Source organism: Zychaea mexicana (assembly GCF_025766255.1).
Source record: "Zychaea mexicana strain RSA 1403 chromosome Unknown BDB00scaffold_11, whole genome shotgun sequence".
Lineage (NCBI taxonomy): Eukaryota > Fungi > Mucoromycota > Mucoromycetes > Mucorales > Lichtheimiaceae > Zychaea > Zychaea mexicana.
In genome coordinates, this window is record NW_026516674.1 from 145180 (window position 1) to 163626 (window position 18447).

Here is an 18447-nt window from a genome sequence, read left to right on the forward strand (position 1 = left end):
ACAAATGCGCGCAGATGACTGGGAGGAATAGAGTTGCAGGCTTCAGTAATTCTAGTAATTAGATCTTCTTTGTCCTCAAACTTGCTACGTTCGACTTGGTTCTGAGATATTGCCCAAAACTGCACCATTGGGTTGAGCTCTGGAGAATAAGGAGGAAGATAAACAGATCTTTAGCCTCTCTTAGTGATGAGCTCATCTATTTTCTTAGCAGTGTGTATAGGTGCATTATCGATCACTATGTAAAAGCCTTTCATCTCGGGAAAGCAGTCCATCTCATCCATAGTTTTGTCCAGAAATGCAAGGTAAAATGACCAGTAGCAGTATCCCTTGAGGCAGGTTTCTTTTAGATGGAGGGGCTTTTCTCTTACGGCTTCTAAAGTCGATCTTGATGCGCTTCGACAATTCCTCCAGAGGGGTTCGAAGCTCCCAAGACACTAGATGGAGTGGTTACAATAACGGGCTTCCCTTTCTCTGCCCAATCGCCTGGAGATCGCATGTTGATATTTATCTAGAAAAACGCAATTCTCAAGATAATCCATATCTGTTGCGGTCCACTGTTTGGCCCAAGCCCAACCGATTGGCGATCTTTTTGCTGTCATTTCTAGCGGCTGGCTGACGTGATAGTTTGCAAGAAATTATAGACAGTACTCTTTTTAATGCTCAAGCCGTCGAAGCTTGTAGTGAGAGAGTCGACTGCGTTAATCAGTCGTACTTGCGAGTTTTCATCATAGAAGTTAATTAAGTAAGTTTCATGCTCCTGTCCTATCTGGGCTTTGGCCTAATAACCTTGTTCGTCTGTTTCTCGAAAATATTCCAGTCTTTGTCTTCTTTGAGTCTTTTAGCCCACTTTTAAAGCAGTACGCTCAGCAATACCGCTTGCTAAGCGGCCAGACTTCGCAGCATTAAAGAGCTTCACTTTGTTCATATACACAAACAGAAACTTATGCTCGTTAGAGTACTTGTTGTATCTCTTGGCTTGCATCTTAACAGTTCTTGCAACATCCCCCATCATCGCATCCAACTCCACGTCAGGCTCCTGCTCACTTCCTTGTACTTCGCAATACTGTCTAATACGAGCTAAGGTGGTTAACTGAAACTGAATTACATTGTCTTCCCACTTCATAGCATTATCTTCCTGCTCATTAAAACACTTTTCCTTGTCCATCTTCGTAATAAAAGCGAACACTCATTTTCTCTATGGTCTTTGTTGAATTAAAAGCGAATTTTAAAGAAGAGAAAACCGCCGCCTTTTGGGAAGCCGCCCAATGGCTTTTTTATTAGCCGCCCTTTTTTTGAAATAGCCGCCTTTTGGCGTTGGAGCGACTGTGCCCTTTCCTTTTTTCTTTTTACCAAGTTTTACCCAACATGTCCCAAGCATCAGGATCCATTGCCAGCAGAATCACTCAAAAGCTCGGATCACCCGAATTTCGCAACTATTTGATGAGGTTAGTTGCTCAGAGAGCTACAAATTTACAAGCCCTGTGAAGAAGTCCCAGTTGTTATGTATTTAACTTCTTTTTGCTTCTTCTTTTCTAGCACCGTATGTAACTATAATTTTATCATAGGGTCGCGCTATATTTTCATACGACGAAGTATAAACTGACGTGTCGTTACCTTTTGAATAGCACTTCTGGGGCCCTGTTGCTAACTGGGGTATTCCTCTTGCTGCCATTGCTGATTGGAAGAAGGATCCTGCATACATTTCGGGCAACATGACAGTTGGTAAGAAAGACTTATTCTTATAAAATTTAAAGGGGAAAACTCTCTATTGACATTGTTGGAATATACAGCTTTGTGTGTCTACTCTGGTCTTTTCATGCGCTTTGCCTTGGCAGTACAGCCCACGAACTACTTGTTGTTTGCTTGCCACGCTACAAACGAAGTTGCTCAGCTTGTCCAAGGCTACAGATACCTTCAATATAACAAGTAAGTATTTTTGTTAACGGGAAATTTCGGGATCACAACATTGTGTGCGAGTGTGTATGAGAACAACAGGAAGCCAAAAAATACTCACACAATATCTTTTAGGTTTGGTGACAACAAGGCAGCAGAACAAAAGCAAGAAGAAAAGCCTTCGACTGCTTAGATTCACCTGGTTTAGATTTTGTATAAAGTATATAAGAAAAGTATTAAAGAAAGGCAGTGAATATACATATATCTTTGTAGAAAAGGCATCATACAACAATTTAGTTCATTCTTTCTCTATCAACTATCACTTTGGCTATATATCCATGGTCGCTTTCGCATTAGCATTGACGCCAATAGCTTCAATGGCTCGTATGAACGCCTTGCTGTCGATAGAACGTTGGATATTGAGGTTGTAGAATGGATTGCATATTTGTGATAAGTAGGCCGAATGGATTTTTTTGAAAATCTGTGAAAAGGACATAAGAGTGCATTTTTCCCATAGTGAGCGTCGTTGTTGCCTGGTTGTATAGAGTCACAGCCAACGTAGAAAAAAGAATACGCTAGACGGGAGGGACAATTTCTCTTACTGCTTTCATTTCTGCATCGCGAATAATTCCTTCAGTTACCGATACCACGACAACAAACTTGACGCGCGTGTTTGTCATATAACCGTATCTAATCCATAAATCGAAATCAGCATGAAACATAGTATTATCTGGTCGGCTCTCTCTCTCTCAAATCCTCTTGAACAAGCATTAAGCTAGAAAATTCAGGAAACAACTGCTTACACGGCTAGGTCTTCCATGGCATATAGAAGGCCTAAATATAGGTCGAGGTTCTTCGGTCCACTAGCAACTGTATTTTTAAAGGACGTGTTAGAATAAAGCTTGAGGTGCTGATATAAAAACAACGATAACAAGTACAACTAGAGCGATTGAGTAATCTTTATTCTCTCTCGGAGAAGTACCGTACCGCGTTCTTCAATCACATCGATGGATGTGTGGGCAATGTAATGGTATTTTAAATCGGGATGTGTGTTGCTGAAGTTTTTAAGGTATAACGGATTGTTCTGTTTTCGTTCCAGTATTGGTAGAGAAATACGCTATATTAGCTGAATGTTTTACTAATTAAGACTGTACATGCGTAAAGTACCTGTTTGCCTATCAGTGCAATGCAGTTTATTTCGTTGCTCATCGTCGATTATATTATACAAGTGAATTGCAGCTAAAAAGAACTCCCGACTTAAAGCAGGCTCAAGTTACACGATAAGCTTTACAGCCTGCTGATTTCCACTCTCCCATCATTATTTTTATAGCTTATCACCCGTTTAAAACAAACAAATGGTAAGGCACGTAAGTGCTGCTTTTTTAATGTTTAGAAGAAAATAGAAGGCATTGGATAACATTATTATTACATGATCAAGTTTCGCAAAAAGGGTGAATAAACATGGTCTTATCTTCTTTTTTTTGTCTTTAGCTTTTTTTTTTAATATATACGAAGAGTGGGTATATGGTGGACGGTATACACAGTCGACGTCCTGGACAACACTTTTAGAGCTTCAAAAGTACCCAATTTGGAATGTGGCATGTAGTTGTATCGCGTAGGGGGTCCTCTCGTAGTGGTGTATATAATGATAGCTTGTTCTGAAAGGGAACCCCTTGTTGCCTTGAATATAAGAGTTTTCCTTCCATAATTTGTGTATTTTTTCTGTATGTGATGTTAAATATGTAGAGTGGCTTTAACGTCACTGGTGCAAGTGCCTACGATCTATCGAAAAGTATGATATCACTGTATGTAAGTATCATGCTTATTAGTTGAAGTGCTGAAATACAAGAATTGTATAAAGCACTATATCAATATACCTGACGAATGCTGCATTTTTTTCTGTTACAACTTGTTTTTCGATTTTGCGATCATGCACGTCAGCGTGGTATATACCCTAGTAGGCATCTAAAGATCTGTGAGCACTTACAAATAAGAGAGAGTAGCGAACACGCTGGATGCTTGCCAGCAGTAAAAAGTAAAAGCTTAATATTGTTATATCACACCCTTCTATCTTATACTGTATACATCTAATATGTTTGAAGAACATAATTATTTCTACCATAATAAAAATATCAAATAAGCTTCACTGATTTGCGAACATGTTGGCGGCAACTGTCTTGCCGAATTTTTCATTATATAGGGACCATCATAAATGACATAGTCTTCCGTAAAAATAGAAGGCAGATCGACAGTATTAAAGACGCAAGAAAAGTAGGTGTCCGCAAAAGATAATGCGTGCTGTATGCAGATAATTTCTTACTTATGGTGTATCTGGGCCTACCAGGAACAGTCAGCAGACTCATGGCTTCTCCCCCTGAAAAGGATGCAACCTTAGCACAGAAGTCCGTGGGCCTCAACCTGGGGAACCCAGGATGACATGGGCGTATATTGCCCAAAACAAGCGTGTCTCTCTTACGCATCAGTCGACACCTCAAAACACACCATTGACGATCATGGTTGGTCAGTTCTGAAATCACATGACGCAATTGGCGCTTTACCGACTGTATTATAAATATATACATATACATATACATATACATATATATTTCAATGCTCCCAGAGTCCCTGCACGCGGTTTTACAAGTGGCATCCGCTCAATATCCAGAAGATACAAACGCCTTCACTCATAGCGAAGGGTCTCGCAGAGCCTCACTAGAAATGAGTTTTGATCTCGACATGTTCTTGCAGCGAACACAGCAATCGAGGAAGACAAAACCCGCATTCGTGCTATCTGAGCTTTACCAGTTGACGCCGTTACGAAACGTCTTCGCCTCACGCATCTCCTTCCAGTAGGCCTTCGTTTGTTGTGTGAGGGTCTAAAAGAAAGCCTTGTGCCTTACAGACGTGTGATATACTGTGACCGCGAACCCAACGAAAGCCTTTTCATGGGTAACGGCTAAGTCGTCATTGACTGTACCAGATACTCGAGGACAATTTTTTTGCAACTCTCCCGCTCAACATCGTTTGGATAGGAGAATACATATATAAGTTCTATGCCACACGGCATAAGTTGCCTCAACTCTGTACCTGTCGTCACCAGCCTGAACATCATTGCAGTGACTGCATCGAATACAAAACAAATGTGATATGCTACAACTGCCGCCACGTCGTAGGACACATAGCTCGCGAATGCCCACATCGCATGACCGTCGATAATAACTAGGATTTTCACAAAAGAAGTTGAACATCAACAGAAAAGCAGCAGGCACCGGCTGCTAAAACAAAGGCATCAATTTTCGAGCAAAAGCAAATGTACAACATCTGCAGTGAAGGAACTGTCAACCACATCCAGCACCAACCTCAGACACAATAACTCTGGCAACAACATCTACACATGCGCCGACACCAACGACACCAACGCCAAAAAGGAGGACGACGAGAGACGGATCAATGGCGACTATAGTAACAACAATGGCAATGCATAACACGACGATGATTAGGATAATAAAGAGGACAATACATCGCATGAAGATGAAAAGGATCGCCAGGACAACAAAGCGGCAGTGATCGAACCCAAGCTCCCGCTGAGCTGCACAAAGTATCTTTGATCTCACATATTATCAGCTCTGTCTTCTCCAACATTATCTCTACCTTTGAAAAGAATACTACGTTGGACGACGGCCCCGCTAAAGGCGAAGACCTCGGTCTTGATCTTTACGAGCTTTCTCTGTCAGAGGCAACTCGGACGTCTGTACTATGTCGGAAGCCAACAAACAGCGAATCATTCCATAACCACCCCTCTCCGCTCGCTTTCTTTGTTTTAAGATATGTACACGTGAATGTATCTAGTAAATTCGTTCAGAAAATGTTTTGAACAATGATTTTGATATCTGGTCGGCATCAAAAGGTAGGATTAAGTTTTTCTATACATTGATATGTTCGGTATGGCGGGTGTACTTTATTGTCGAGTCTTAATATCCAAGACATGAAACAAAATATGATTTTTGCATGAGAGTATAGGGTGATTGTGCGTGGATTGGGAAATGAAGAGATATAAATTACAAGTTTTGGAGTGTACACAAGAATAAATGACGGGCAAGAAAAGGGTGTGCGAAATAGGGAGAATGAGAGGGCAAGGAAAGGCCAACATACAGGAAAAGAATAAATTAGTACACATCAGTTAGTAGGCTACTAGACAATGTATACCAGTGTACAGTGTGAAAGAGATTCAAGATTTAACTCACCAAGGATTGAGTAATGGAACAAAGGATGACGAGACGGTGGGCAGCATACATGATGTTCTATTTCTAGTTAGTAAACATATCTTCTATACTACTTCATGACACATGATGATGAAGAAGAGGCCACAAAGCATAGTAAAAAGACGGGCTTACCACCTATAATGTAATATAAACAGAGTGAACACACATGTCAGTATCATACTTAAAAGATCCTTTCCCCCTTCTTTCAAGAGACACTCTTCCCTATAACCCTCGAAAACAAAAAGAAAATCATATTTTTACTTACAGTTGGCGGGCAGCCCACGAGGTACTACGCCACATTGGGGCGACAGCCACAGCTAGACTACATAGAGCACCACACGATAATTATTAGGAAAGGATAATAACTCTGTATAAACGGAGGTGAAAGTCTTACCAAATCCATGTCCGCTGTGGCGAAACAAATACTCTAGCGCATATGGCTAGGCTTGTGGTTGGGGCCAGGCGCCTCTGTAGGATATAGTAGCGGGAAGAACCGTTAATAACAACATCACGATAGATAGCGGCGGGTAATGGAGAGAGAAAGCATCATGTGTGTAGCATAGAAAAAAATACTTACGTCGTGTACAGAGAGTGAGGGAGAGCAAGAGAGCTATTAAAAAAAAGAAGAGGCTCGATCGTGAGTAATCGATACCACCATCATCATTATCTTTGACACATACTGTGTACACTTTTGCTTCTCTCCTTTTTTTAAAGCAGTAACACTTACACTGTTGTTAGAAATAAGAATAGCCTACCAACTGATGTGTACTAATTTATTCTTTTCCTGTATGTTGGCCTGTCCTTGCCCTCTCATTCTCCTTATTTCGCACCCCTTTTCTTGACCGTCATATATTCTTGTGTACACTCCAAAACTTGTAATTTATATCTCTTCATTTCCCAATTCACGCACAATCACCCTATACTCTCATGCAAAAAGCATATTCTGTTTCATGTCTTGGATATTAAGACTCAACAATAAAGTACAGTTTGCTATCCAAGAAAGCAAAACCATGATATCCATGTTGATTCGCGACTACAAAATTCACGCAGGTCCTAGTGGTGTAGAATACCCGACTGTTGGTACTGCATACCATTAAGAGAAAGTAAATAGCATGTCTTGCGGTTATAGCTGGCGCGGTCATTGTTACTGTAATCAAGCAATAGCCTTTTTTCTACTCTGTGCTCCTTTCTGAATTAAGTTTCTGCATGGACCACTTTTCAGTTCCCGTCTTTTTCTTTTTTAGGCGGCACGCTTGGGTTCTTTTTTTATTTGTCTTGGATCCTTTTTACAAAAACGATTCACATGCCCGAAGAATCAAAAAAAGATCTACTGTAAGATGACTCCTCTCTTCCAGCTTTTATATTAATACTGTGCCCCTTCTCTTTACACCAAACAACAAAAATGGAATGGAAAAAAGCTAATCGTTGAAAAACAACGTCAGATTAGTAGTAGTGAAGAAGAAAAAGAAAAGCTACTACGATCGATCAAAGCCAATGACCATGTTGCTCCACAAGACTTTATTCTGATTAGCGAATTTTCCGAGCTCGAAGGACCACTTCCACTAGCTGTAGTTTCCGAGCATTTTTATTTCGATTTAAAAGACCAAGAACGCAACACGAGACGACGAGAAGAAGCGCTTCATGAACTGGGACTACAAGATTTCGACTTTAATGCGTTTGTGCTGAGAATTGTTTCGGTCGATCAGACATCCGATGAGTTTGAGTAAAGCGAGATCTTTTGTTTTGATCAATGTTATCTCTGTGATGATGATAATCTTTCACTTAGTAATGGGTTGTGTATTTCTTATTAGGCATCCTGATCTTGAAGCAACAGCTGGCATGTTTTCTATACCGGATGACACTCAAGTATATACCACCGATGCCGAGAATCAATTCTTTGCTTTCGTGAGTATAGCCTTTACTATGTTCTATGTTTGCTGCACACCCTAAGATTTGCCTGCCCTTTGTTTAATCATTTCCTTTTATGACCACAAATTCAAAGACCCATCATTTGGCATTGTTCGACATCAATGCACGTGGCTATGTTCATCCAGTGGCACTATCTTATATCACGTGCGATCCTGAAAAGATCGTTTGGCGATTTGAAGATTTCAGTGAACGGTTTAATGAGGTAAACGATCCATCTACATACTTGATACTATTGCCGATGATTTGGAGAACACAGAAGAATAGCTTTGGTTGGTTAGAGGGACGGGATGAAATGGAAAGTTTTGTGGTATTAATAGACCATTAAATCTTAGGTGTCACGACTGATGAAAAAAGGCAACTTTTCAAATTTTGCCTTGGATTTGAAATGTCGCCTGATGGATTTGGAGTACACGCAAAAGCGAATATCGCATGATGAGGAAAAGGCGCAGTGTAATATATCGGTAGAAGCTATGCAGCAGGCCATCACAGTCACGCGACTGATGATCGACACTGTCGAATCGTACCTTGTTCAATTACCGCATGAATCGATCCCGGAATTGTTATCGGAATACAGCAGCACGACTGGCGGCAGTGGATCCAGGAAAGCATCGGATGGTTTTATATTACCAGCCACGCCCAACTCTTTGCCTGAAACGCCGACAAGCGAGAATATTGCGAAACAGCATGAAGGATCGGTGTTTCCGCTACTGGCATTAATGCCGCAAGGTCATGAGGATCAAGTGAAATGTCTATTTGAGGAACAGCGAGGAGATTATGAGGTAATGACGGATGTATAATTCAGCCTCCCTTGATACGTGTGAACGGTTAAAGGAGACAGAGAGTGGTCGGGATGAAAAGTTTTAAAACAAAGCATTACTCGGGTATTAGCCCAAGTTTGTAGATACATTACATCCAGTAGCGCATTTTGAACGCAAACTAAGATCACTTGCTCAGCTCTGCCAAGAACCCAAGCAACAACAACAACAACAGCAACAGCTACCATATCAAAAACGTACTAGTTTGCCAGCAACAGTGATCCCACTTGTATCCGCTATCGAGCCCCCTAGAAATAATAGCAGTAGTAGTGTGGAAGACGAAGAGCAATTGAAGCCGACATTTGCAAGCACGATTACCCAGGACATGTATGCTGAGGCGATCAAATATATGACTGAGATGACGCATGATTTTGGATACAGCAGCGAGATATTGGATCTGATTGAGGATGAGGAAATGTATCTGCAGCCACCTTCTGGAGTTTTACTAGTGGGTCGGACATTTGTCATGAATATGAAGAACCCGCAGCTGAGACAACAGCAAGCACAGCAACAGCAAGCACAGCGGGAGCCAATCATGACAAACGAGGAAGAGCGCAATGAAAGCGAACAAGAAGAGGAAGAAGAATCCAGCCTGCCCGAGAAATGTGCGCATAGCATCCTTTGGCATCATCATGACTACGACAGTGAGGACGCTACTAGTCAAAGCCCCGGCGTGCAGCATCTCGAAACACTCAACCAACTTGGTGACACGCTTCCTCATTTGATTTTTGCTCTTTTGACAGGCCGGCCTGTTGTTGTCATGAGTGACGTGTGCAGTAAACAGTATGTAATTTTATTTGTTGTTCTGTTTATTTGTTGTTGTTTGTGAAGTATACAATAGTGTTGCGTTGATACAAGTGTATGTGCGTGTGCATATCTTACTACGCCCTTTCTTCCTTTCCCCCCCCCCACCTTCCCTCGGCGAGGCACCTATTTATCATACATAAAAACTAATACAAAACAACAACAAACAGACGTGTCCAGAACACGGTTCGGGCACTTTCTGCATTTGTACCCAGCCAGCCCAAAAAACCAACATCCTCAACATCAACAACAACACAGCAGCAGCAGCAGCAGCAGCAGCAGCCAGACATGCTGCTATGCCACTGGTTTGAAAAGGACAAATTAACGGATACTGAACTGGATTCCATCAAGCTCGTGGGAGCAGCCAAAGCCAGCATTGATGCAAGCATCTACAAATTGGATATCAGCTGCCTGGACATATCCGACGAGCGGCATCCAAACCTTGTCACTAGTCCACTTTATCTTGACGGCTACTGGATCAACCAAATCGTGGATCGTCTCCAGTACTTCACTGTAAGTAAAGTTTCAGTTCTTTATGACTTACATACACCCCGCACCCACCCCAACATTTAGAGAGCTAAATGGGGTGAATCGACTTTTAATATCAGTCGGACAAATCCTGGTTTGCTTATCTGCAAACAGTCTTTATGGCCATGGCGTTAAAGGCTTATATATACCATCACATGTATTCCATGGAAACACAACGGCTCAGTAGCACAACAGTAACTTCACTTACAGCAGCTGCAGCCGCAGGTCTGGATGAATTAAACAACAACAATTTCAAGACAACAACATCCAAAAGCGATTATTGGGACTCGTCGTCGTCAGAAGGTAGCGGGCTTACCAAAAAGTGGAGCGTACGGCGGATCATGAGCTATTTACGGCGGATAGAGGAGCGCGAGGATGGTGCTAACAACAGTGAGGCATTGACAACAGTGGTGGAGGACAAGAGTGCTCTTGATCCCATTGCTGCTGCTGCTGCTGCTCCTCCTCCTACATCTATCCTGCCACCATCGTCGTCGTCGTCCGACGTATACCATAACAACAAAAGCAACAGCAAGTGGGACGATGACGAAGCAGAGTCAGATGAAAGTAGTACGGACGGCATGACGTTAAATGAACGTCGGGGTCGAAGATTCCTTGAGCAGAAGCTCGGTATTCATGGCGACGATCAAAACATTGTTATAGTAAGTCCACACCTTCCTCCCGGCATTTTGTTTAGTTATCAGAAGATCAATTTGCGCACTAGCAATATGTGAATTTGACTAAACGTGTTGCATTAGTACTTTTCCAGTTCCATTTTGTAGAAAAACATCATCGAGCATCCCACGCTTCCATTATTCTTCTCCATTACCCTCATTTGCTTTCTTTCCACACCTCGAGATATTTACCCCCACCCCCAAGCATTGCGTGTAACCCAATCCAAATCCCAATTAGCTGTCAATCATGCTGATCCGTTTTGCGTATACCATAATAAGAAGTAAATGAGAATTTTTGAAACATGGATGGATTCGGCTCGGTGAATAATGTCAAAAAAAGAGACAATCAATAGCAATTGATCCGAGAGAGTGTTTGTTTACACCTTTTTCGCATTTTGTCAACAAACACACATCAAGCCATGGCTCACAAACACAGTTTGTTGTTGCTGCTGCTTTCGCTAATTGCCTTGACAGCAGCAATCATTCCCACAGCACGAGGCGACAGCAACAACGGAAATGACAATGATAGCGACAAACAAGGCAACGTATCGTTTGACGACGATGACAGCACGCCATTGATGAAAAGCGACTTGACCGGATGGGATTACCCAATGCCAAAAGCACAAGATCCACCACACACTGTGTCGAACGCCACATTTCCATTTGTCGTGGTTGACCCGGCCGCGCTGCGTGAAAATAAGCAGCACATGCACGACTTTGATCGGGGGTTACAGCACGCGCTGTGGTTTTTGAAAAAGAAAGCCGACCGGTACGCCAGCAACGACACGGTATTTTCTGTGGTGCACAAATCCATTGCCGTGCCCGGCGCGGGCGACAAGCACGATTACATGTCCTTGGCCCGCTATTATTGGCCGAACGAGTCACAACCGCACGGGATGCCGTACATTCGACACGACGGCAAGGTCAATCCCGAAATCCACAAAGTGCCCGACTATACGCAGTTCCGCAACCTGGTCAAGCATGTCCAGTTTCTGGCTCTGGGATACCATTACTTTGACAACGAAACGTATGCTGAACGTGCGACGCAACGCATCCATGATTGGTTTATCAATCCAGAGACTCGCATGAACCCGCATTTGCAATATGCTTCGCTGGTGCGCGGATATAACACGGGCCGAGCCAAGGGGATCATTGATTTCCATGTCCTGCCGGACTTGCTGGACAGCGTGGCGATCCTTCAGTACAGTCAAGCATGGCAAGAATACAAAGGGACGACGAACGCACATATACGGTACTGGTTTGCACAATACATCGAATGGCTCACCGAGAGTCCCAATGGCATCTATGAAATGGAGTCGCACAACAACCACGGAACATATTACGATATCCAAAGAGCCGCAATATACCGTTTCTTGGACAAGGCCGATTTGGCACGCCAAGTAGTGGTGAATGCCTCGGCGGCGCGTGTTGCACAACAGATCCTGACATCGGGCGAACAATATTTGGAAACGGCTCGTCCGACGTCTTGGTTATATTCCATTTTTAATCTCAAAGCCTTGTTTCGACTCGCCCATATCAGTGACCAATTGGGCGTGGATCTGTATGGGTACACGACCGTGGACAACAAGAGCATCAAAGCCGCATTGGACTTTGTGCTCCCTTATGCGCTCAACGAAAGCTCTTGGTCGTTTGCCAACACGGGCAATTTCGAATCAACGGCGGATCTTGTGGAGGTCTTGGAGATGGCGTATATTGCTTACAACAATGAAACGTATCTTGCTACTGCGAATGAGTTGGCGAATGAGCATAACCGGCCGTACAATATCACGCGGCTGACGATGCCTTGGTCAGACCTGGGGGATCATTCGACGCGTGCTCAAGAAGGCTTTGTCAAAAACAACGGTGCTGGAGCAAGAGCATATTATGCAGATGAGCATTATGTGTTGATATTAGGGGTGGTGTCCCTTGTGGTAGCCACCCTTACTGTGTGCATCTTTTAATAACGGTTAAAATAAGTAAAATGTAAATAAAGAAGGGTTTTGCATATACATCAGAGAAAAGGGAGGAAATTATAATAAAAAAAGATATTTTTACACGACATGCAATGTATGTAGCTATATGAAAAAAAAAATATAATGAATCTTTTGATTGTTATAACCAGCCGTTGGCTGCAGCAACTATCTTGGCGTCCCGTTCATACGCGTTCCAGATCTGTAGTAAGCGCTTGATGGCGGATTCCATCACTTGTGAATCACCTGTTAAAGAAGCACGTTGTTCGTTAGTCTTGTTGTGAAAGTAGCGTGATGGGGTTGGTTCTATGTAAATAATGCGTGTTGTTGTTTACCTTGTTTTAAGACAAAGTTGATCTTGACGCGGTCCTCTTGATGATGTTGATGATGTGCTGCTGTTGTTGTTGTTGCTGCTGTGGCTGGATCGATATGACACAGAAAGTGGATGGCTTCCTCCTGCTCCTGCATGCTGTTCTGTTGTTGTTGCTTTTCCTGTTGTTGTTGCTGCTGTTGCTGCTCTTGAGGCTGCTGCTTCTGTTGGTCTATAAAGGGCAGTATCAAATATGTACGAGTAAGTAAGGGCAATGTTAGAAACAACAAAGGAGGAAAAGGGGAAGAAGGGGGGGGGGAGGAGGAGGAGGGTTACTTACCACCAAAGAACAGGGAACCACTCCAGACAATCTGGCCAGTAGGGTAGATCCGGCCACTTAATTTGCCATCGAAATGCTCCTCCAGTATTTGATGCAACTTTCCTGCTGCCTCGCATTCATGCTTGGCCGGTCGTTCAAATGCAAACACTCTGCTTTGCTTGTGTCGTGAGCTACTAATGATACGGTCCGTCCACCAATCCCATGCTGAGTCAAGCCAGTTGAGTAGGGATGTTTGTTGCCTTTTACATGTACTTGCTGATGATGATGTTGATGATGCTGATGTGGATGCTGTAGATGATGTAGATGCAGAAGAAGAGGAAGAAGAAGAAGTAGTAGAGGATGACGATGAGGTTGAGGATGACGATGAAGAAGAAGAAGAAGATGGACGAGTGGTCATGGTTTGTTTGAGTCGTTGTAGTTGATCTTGTGCACTGGATGCCCCGACAAGCGTTGTCTGTACATGAGCAAACCGAACCAACACTGGGTCTGCGGGTTTGGTCAGCATGTCTTCGTCTGGAGACCGTTGCTGGCTACTACGATTTGGACATGCGTGTCGTCTATCCAAACTCAATGTATGTCGATGTTGTCGTTTGAGCTGCTGCTTTTCTTGTTGTTGCTGCTGTTGCTCATTGCTATGTAATTATGTGGAAGGGGGGGGAGGAAGGTGGTGTTATTAAATGTTTGTTTGTTTTGCTTGCTTGTTTGTTTTTCTCCTTGGAATTCCTTTCAACTTACAAGAGTCGCTTCTTGAACACTTCAACTGGATGATGGATCTCATAATACCATGACAGATCCAAATCAAAGGCAGGTATGCTCTTGGGAGTCGGTGGCAGGTCAGCAATAGTTCTGCTCATGGTGTCGACGGTCGAGTCACGCATGGAGCTATTGCAGTCTTCACCTGGACGGCAGCAGTATGGATGGCGGTTGCAGTGCGGGGTTAGGGGAGGTGTCATTGGAGCAATCGAGGATCCATTGTCCTCGCTTAACGGAGTAGACGAATGCAGTATGTTGCTGTTGCCTAGTTACACATCAGTGACGTTTAAGGATGAATTTAGGAGTTAGTTCGATTACACACACACACTCACTCTCTCTCTCTCTCTCTGCATAAGCGTATTAGGTCCTGAATAAATAGTTTAAAGAAGGGCACTCTACCATTCTCCTGACGCCACGCGCGCTGTTGTAATAGTCGACATGTGAGTTTAGGGACATTCGTTCTAATATCATGGCGGTTAGTAACAAGTAAGAAAAGGAGTTGGTATTGGATGTTATGCAGCCTATCAAGTGAGGTTTTAGCCATTTACCCGTCTTTTCTAAGAGCAGCCAAAAGATCATCCTGACTACAGTCGCGCCACAAGACCTTGAGGGTTTCCCAAATGCGGCCGTCCAAATCGGTTGCGTCCGCGATGACGGGTCGCCGCAAGTCCTGGTCATGCAGGGGATCATGCGGCTTGGGATGAAGTGGCAAGGAATCTGGGAAGCGTAGGTCGGAACCCAGGAATGACTTGTTTGTCAACCAAGGATGAGCCAGAACCGCATCAAGCTGAAAGGGCAAAAATAAACCGTATTGTATATATATATTAGAGTTTCATTCTGCATATCAGATTTGGGATATGCCGATAAACGCTGAGTGGGGTGCCCCCACCTCCCCGACTGGCAAAGATAAACTCCTATTTGCACCGACTCAAACACACACACACACACACACTCCTTTTTAAACTTACGCTGATACGTTTGCAAGGATCCACGACAAGCATGCTTTTGATGAGATCTCTAGCCTCGCGCGATACATTGGATGGTAGTGGAATATAGCGACCGGCCTTGATCTTGGACAACAGGCGACTGACACTGTCGTCGTCAAAGGGGAGATGGCCAGTCAACATGGCGTACAGAATAACGCCGCATGACCATACATCTGAGGCCGGGCCATAATAGTGCTTGCCCTAAAAAAGCAAATGTGTCAATGGGGGACCGAGAGACAGAGACAGAGAAAGAGATATACGAGCTTGTACTGTGGATAATAATAGAACACAAAAAAAACAGATACTGTGTATATATAAAATGGTAGTGTGCAGCTACAACAGCAGCAGCAGCAGCAGCAGCACTAGCAGCACCACCACCAGTAGCAGCAGCAGCAGCAGCAGCAGCAGCTAATGCAGCCTTTGCAGCTAATGCAGAAGCACAAAGTATCGAGTAAAAGAGCTGCCCACAAACAATTATGTGGTCGAGAATATAAGAGATTATATTACAAACACTTACCCTCACTATTTCCGGGCTTGCATAGTGGGGGGAGCTGCAATACACACACGATGGAAAACAAAAAGAGGTGTTTGTTAGATATGCTAGTGTGTGTATGTGCGTGTTGTGCAGATCGTAAATAGAACAAGAACGAGCCAAGTGGGAGCTCCAACAAGGATGTAAACTAGACATACCCGCAGCTGGTCTGGAGGAGTGCATCCGGCGACTGGATGGCGGCCATGCCAAAGTCTGCAATCTTGACATGCTTCTGTTCCTTGTCCAGCAAGATGTTCTCGGGCTTCAAGTCTCGATGGCTTTTGTGTCATAAAAGATATGTGTCAATGAATACAAACTAGCGAACGGAAGAATGAAAAGTGTGTTGTATGTGACATACCAGATATGATGTGCATGACACCAGGCCAATGCGGTTGTCAATTGCCGAAACAAATGCCTGGCCTCGTCTTCAGGCAGCTTGCCCCGTCGGGAAAGGACCTGGAACAGCTCACCACCCTCCATGTACTCCATGACAAAGTAGACGTTCTGGGAGTCTTGCAAGACCTGGCGGAGATCGACAAGGTGAGGATGGTGCAGCAATTGCAAGACAGCCAGTTCGCGCTGTACACAGCGGGCCATGGTGGACGACGTGGCCAGCTGGCTTCGTGAGATGACCTTGATGGCCACCTGTTCGCCTGTATGCCGATGGATCCCCATCTTGACTCGACCTGCAGCAAAGAGAGAGAGCATGATTGTTTTTTAGTTATTATTTTGGTTCTTTTTTCCATTTATGTCACATTAAGGAGCCCTTGGTCTTTCTTTTTCCGATGTGCTAGCTTGTTGCTACATTACGATCGTGGGGGGGGAGGTGGTGGGTGTGGGGGTTAGGGTTGTCAGGAGAGGGAGAGCGAGCGAGAGAGGGGAGTCACAAGACATGGACATATAGAAAAAAAAAAGTATGCCTGTCAAACGTATCTCTCATAGTTACAAAATAGGAACACGTTGCTGCATAATAAAAAAAAAATAACAAAAAAAGTAAATAGAAAGTAGATGAATAGGAGGGCAAGAGATGCGCGCTATGTGGTGTGCTGTGCGGGGGAGGGGTGTGTGTGTGTGTGTGTGTGTGTATATGGAAGATGCAAAAGGCTAAACATACGCATACATGCTGTATGTACACGGCAGAAAAAGGGAATAACAATTGAATGGATGTCGTTCCGTATTATTACGCTCATCGGACATCACGATGACTGGTATACGGCATGCGTATGAACAAGGCGATATGTACAATAAGGAAAGAAGAAGAGAAGGGAGATAGGATTGGTAGTACTAGTAGTAGCAAAGGTGCGTGTTGGAAGGTCAATGGAATGATTGAATCGAGGAAGGAGAACGCGGTCCCTTTATCGAGCCGAAATAGGCAACTGAAGATGGTCTCTTTTTGCAATATATAGAATATCTCGTTCTATGTTCATACACTTTTCCTGGTTTCGCCCAACATGTAGAAAAAGAAAAGGGGGGGGGGAAGGCTCCTTAAAGAAAGAAGAAGGAAAATCAATAATTGAACGTACCCGACGCACCACGTCCAATGGTTCTGCCCAAGTAATAGTCGCCAATCTCTCGTCGTTTCCGTGATATTGGCAATGCTGCTGGTCGATGTTTAGTAGTATTGCCTTCAGCATGGTGGTGGCTGTGACGATTGTGATTGTGGTGTTTCTGGTGTTGTGCTGGTTGAGGTGTTGCGGGGGTGGTGGTGGTATGGCGTGTGATGTACGTCATGAATGGCATGCTTGGACAGAATATGATTAGTGGTAGTAGTGCTGCTGCTGTTGTTGCTGCTGCTGTTGTTGCTGAATTACAACGTAAGGATAGTCGCTTGTTGATTGAATAAGTAGTATATTAGGTTATGCTGGAATATATTATGCTGAGCTTTCTTTCTAGCGGTTGTTGTTGTTGTTGTTGTTGTTAATCGGATGTGCCGGCACAAATGATTAAAACGATATTAGTTGTACAGGGTTAAGAAAGAAGAAGAAGAAGAAGAAAGAAAGAAAGAAAAGAAAGTCGTTGTTGTTTGAACAAAAAAAAAAACGTTTTGCTTGCAGAGAAAGTGCTGCGTGAATATTTTAAATGACGAAAAAAGAAATAAAAAGAAGAGAAAAAGGAAAGTGAAAAGGTTTGAAAGGGTGTATTTTAAATAGAATGGCTGGAAGGGGGTTGGTTGTGTGCTTGCCTACAGGTCACGAACGTAGGGGAGAGAAACTGTAGGAAAGAAGCAGAGCGTTATCTGTAATACGCAGCACTCGTCGTCATCATCTTCATCAGCAGCTGGCAGCTCGCAGCATCAGGCACCACCTATAATGTGAATATTACATATGCAAGGTGACCCAACTATAAGTTATTTTTCGCTCGACGCCCTGCTGCGTGATGCACCCTGAAAAAAAAAAAAGAGAGAGAGAGAGAGAGAGAGAGCCGCAATTCTTTTTTTACTTTCCAGTCTATGCATCTGCACTTGCTTATAAGTAAATGATACAAGCCCCATTGCTGACAGTCCAGTAAGTAAGTAGAGTCACGAAAGAAGGCTGATTCATTTATTACTATGTATAAAAGAGACATCCCACAGCAAGCAGCAAGCAGCAAGCAGCAACAGCAGCAGCAGCAGCTAGCTAGCTAGCTCATGTGGGGTATACAACATGGTGGTGGTT

At 43.5% G+C, this 18447-nt stretch overlaps 8 protein-coding genes across 8 annotated transcripts; 4 read left to right on the forward strand and 4 right to left on the reverse strand.

The window, feature by feature from the left end:
* Positions 1-754: 754 nt before the first annotated feature.
* BDB00DRAFT_887982 (uncharacterized protein) lies at positions 755-1207 on the reverse strand. The gene has a single exon (XM_053128446.1). The coding sequence runs from the start codon at positions 1163-1165 to the stop codon at positions 839-841; it is 327 nt and encodes a 108-aa protein (XP_052983226.1). The 5' UTR covers positions 1166-1207; the 3' UTR covers positions 755-838.
* Positions 1208-1250: 43 nt separating this feature from the next.
* BDB00DRAFT_47544 (uncharacterized protein) lies at positions 1251-2154 on the forward strand. Its single transcript, XM_053117525.1, has 5 exons — positions 1251-1445; positions 1537-1540; positions 1626-1722; positions 1791-1926; positions 2029-2154. Exons 1-5 carry the CDS (start codon positions 1366-1368, stop codon positions 2084-2086), a joined length of 375 nt encoding a protein of 124 aa, XP_052983227.1. The 5' UTR covers positions 1251-1365; the 3' UTR covers positions 2087-2154.
* Positions 2155-2221: 67 nt separating this feature from the next.
* On the reverse strand, positions 2222-3102 carry BDB00DRAFT_868807 (Sedlin; the record flags this gene model as incomplete). Its single annotated transcript, XM_053126511.1, has 5 exons — positions 2222-2374; positions 2496-2583; positions 2697-2763; positions 2881-2977; positions 3061-3102. The coding sequence occupies 5 exons, from the start codon at positions 3100-3102 to the stop codon at positions 2222-2224; spliced, it is 447 nt and encodes a 148-aa protein (XP_052983228.1).
* A 4074-nt stretch (positions 3103-7176) lies between these two features.
* On the forward strand, positions 7177-8517 carry BDB00DRAFT_47792 (uncharacterized protein). The gene is made up of 4 exons (XM_053117534.1): positions 7177-7487; positions 7598-7878; positions 7967-8060; positions 8158-8517. The coding sequence occupies exons 1-4, from the start codon at positions 7362-7364 to the stop codon at positions 8407-8409; spliced, it is 753 nt and encodes a 250-aa protein (XP_052983229.1). The 5' UTR covers positions 7177-7361; the 3' UTR covers positions 8410-8517.
* On the forward strand, positions 8268-11211 carry BDB00DRAFT_47704 (uncharacterized protein). Its single transcript, XM_053117532.1, has 5 exons — positions 8268-8863; positions 8973-9682; positions 9874-10216; positions 10312-10890; positions 10987-11211. The coding sequence occupies exons 1-5, from the start codon at positions 8429-8431 to the stop codon at positions 11008-11010; spliced, it is 2091 nt and encodes a 696-aa protein (XP_052983230.1). The 5' UTR covers positions 8268-8428; the 3' UTR covers positions 11011-11211.
* Positions 11212-11567: 356 nt separating this feature from the next.
* Positions 11568-12554, forward strand: BDB00DRAFT_723063 (alginate lyase domain-containing protein; the record flags this gene model as incomplete). Its single annotated transcript, XM_053118207.1, has 1 exon — positions 11568-12554. A coding segment is annotated over one exon (987 nt), but the record flags the coding sequence as incomplete, so codon positions are not given.
* Positions 12555-12970: 416 nt separating this feature from the next.
* Positions 12971-14569, reverse strand: BDB00DRAFT_47826 (uncharacterized protein). Its single transcript, XM_053117537.1, has 4 exons — positions 14258-14569; positions 13523-14154; positions 13208-13414; positions 12971-13118 (listed from the first exon to the last, which is right to left on the reverse strand). Exons 1-4 carry the CDS (start codon positions 14473-14475, stop codon positions 13015-13017), a joined length of 1161 nt encoding a protein of 386 aa, XP_052983232.1. The 5' UTR covers positions 14476-14569; the 3' UTR covers positions 12971-13014.
* A 14-nt stretch (positions 14570-14583) lies between these two features.
* Positions 14584-16480, reverse strand: BDB00DRAFT_806236 (kinase-like domain-containing protein). Its single transcript, XM_053122249.1, has 6 exons — positions 16152-16480; positions 15952-16071; positions 15779-15812; positions 15244-15462; positions 14843-15062; positions 14584-14761 (listed from the first exon to the last, which is right to left on the reverse strand). Exons 1-6 carry the CDS (start codon positions 16466-16468, stop codon positions 14604-14606), a joined length of 1068 nt encoding a protein of 355 aa, XP_052983233.1. The 5' UTR covers positions 16469-16480; the 3' UTR covers positions 14584-14603.
* Between the last annotated feature and the right edge of the window lie 1967 nt (positions 16481-18447).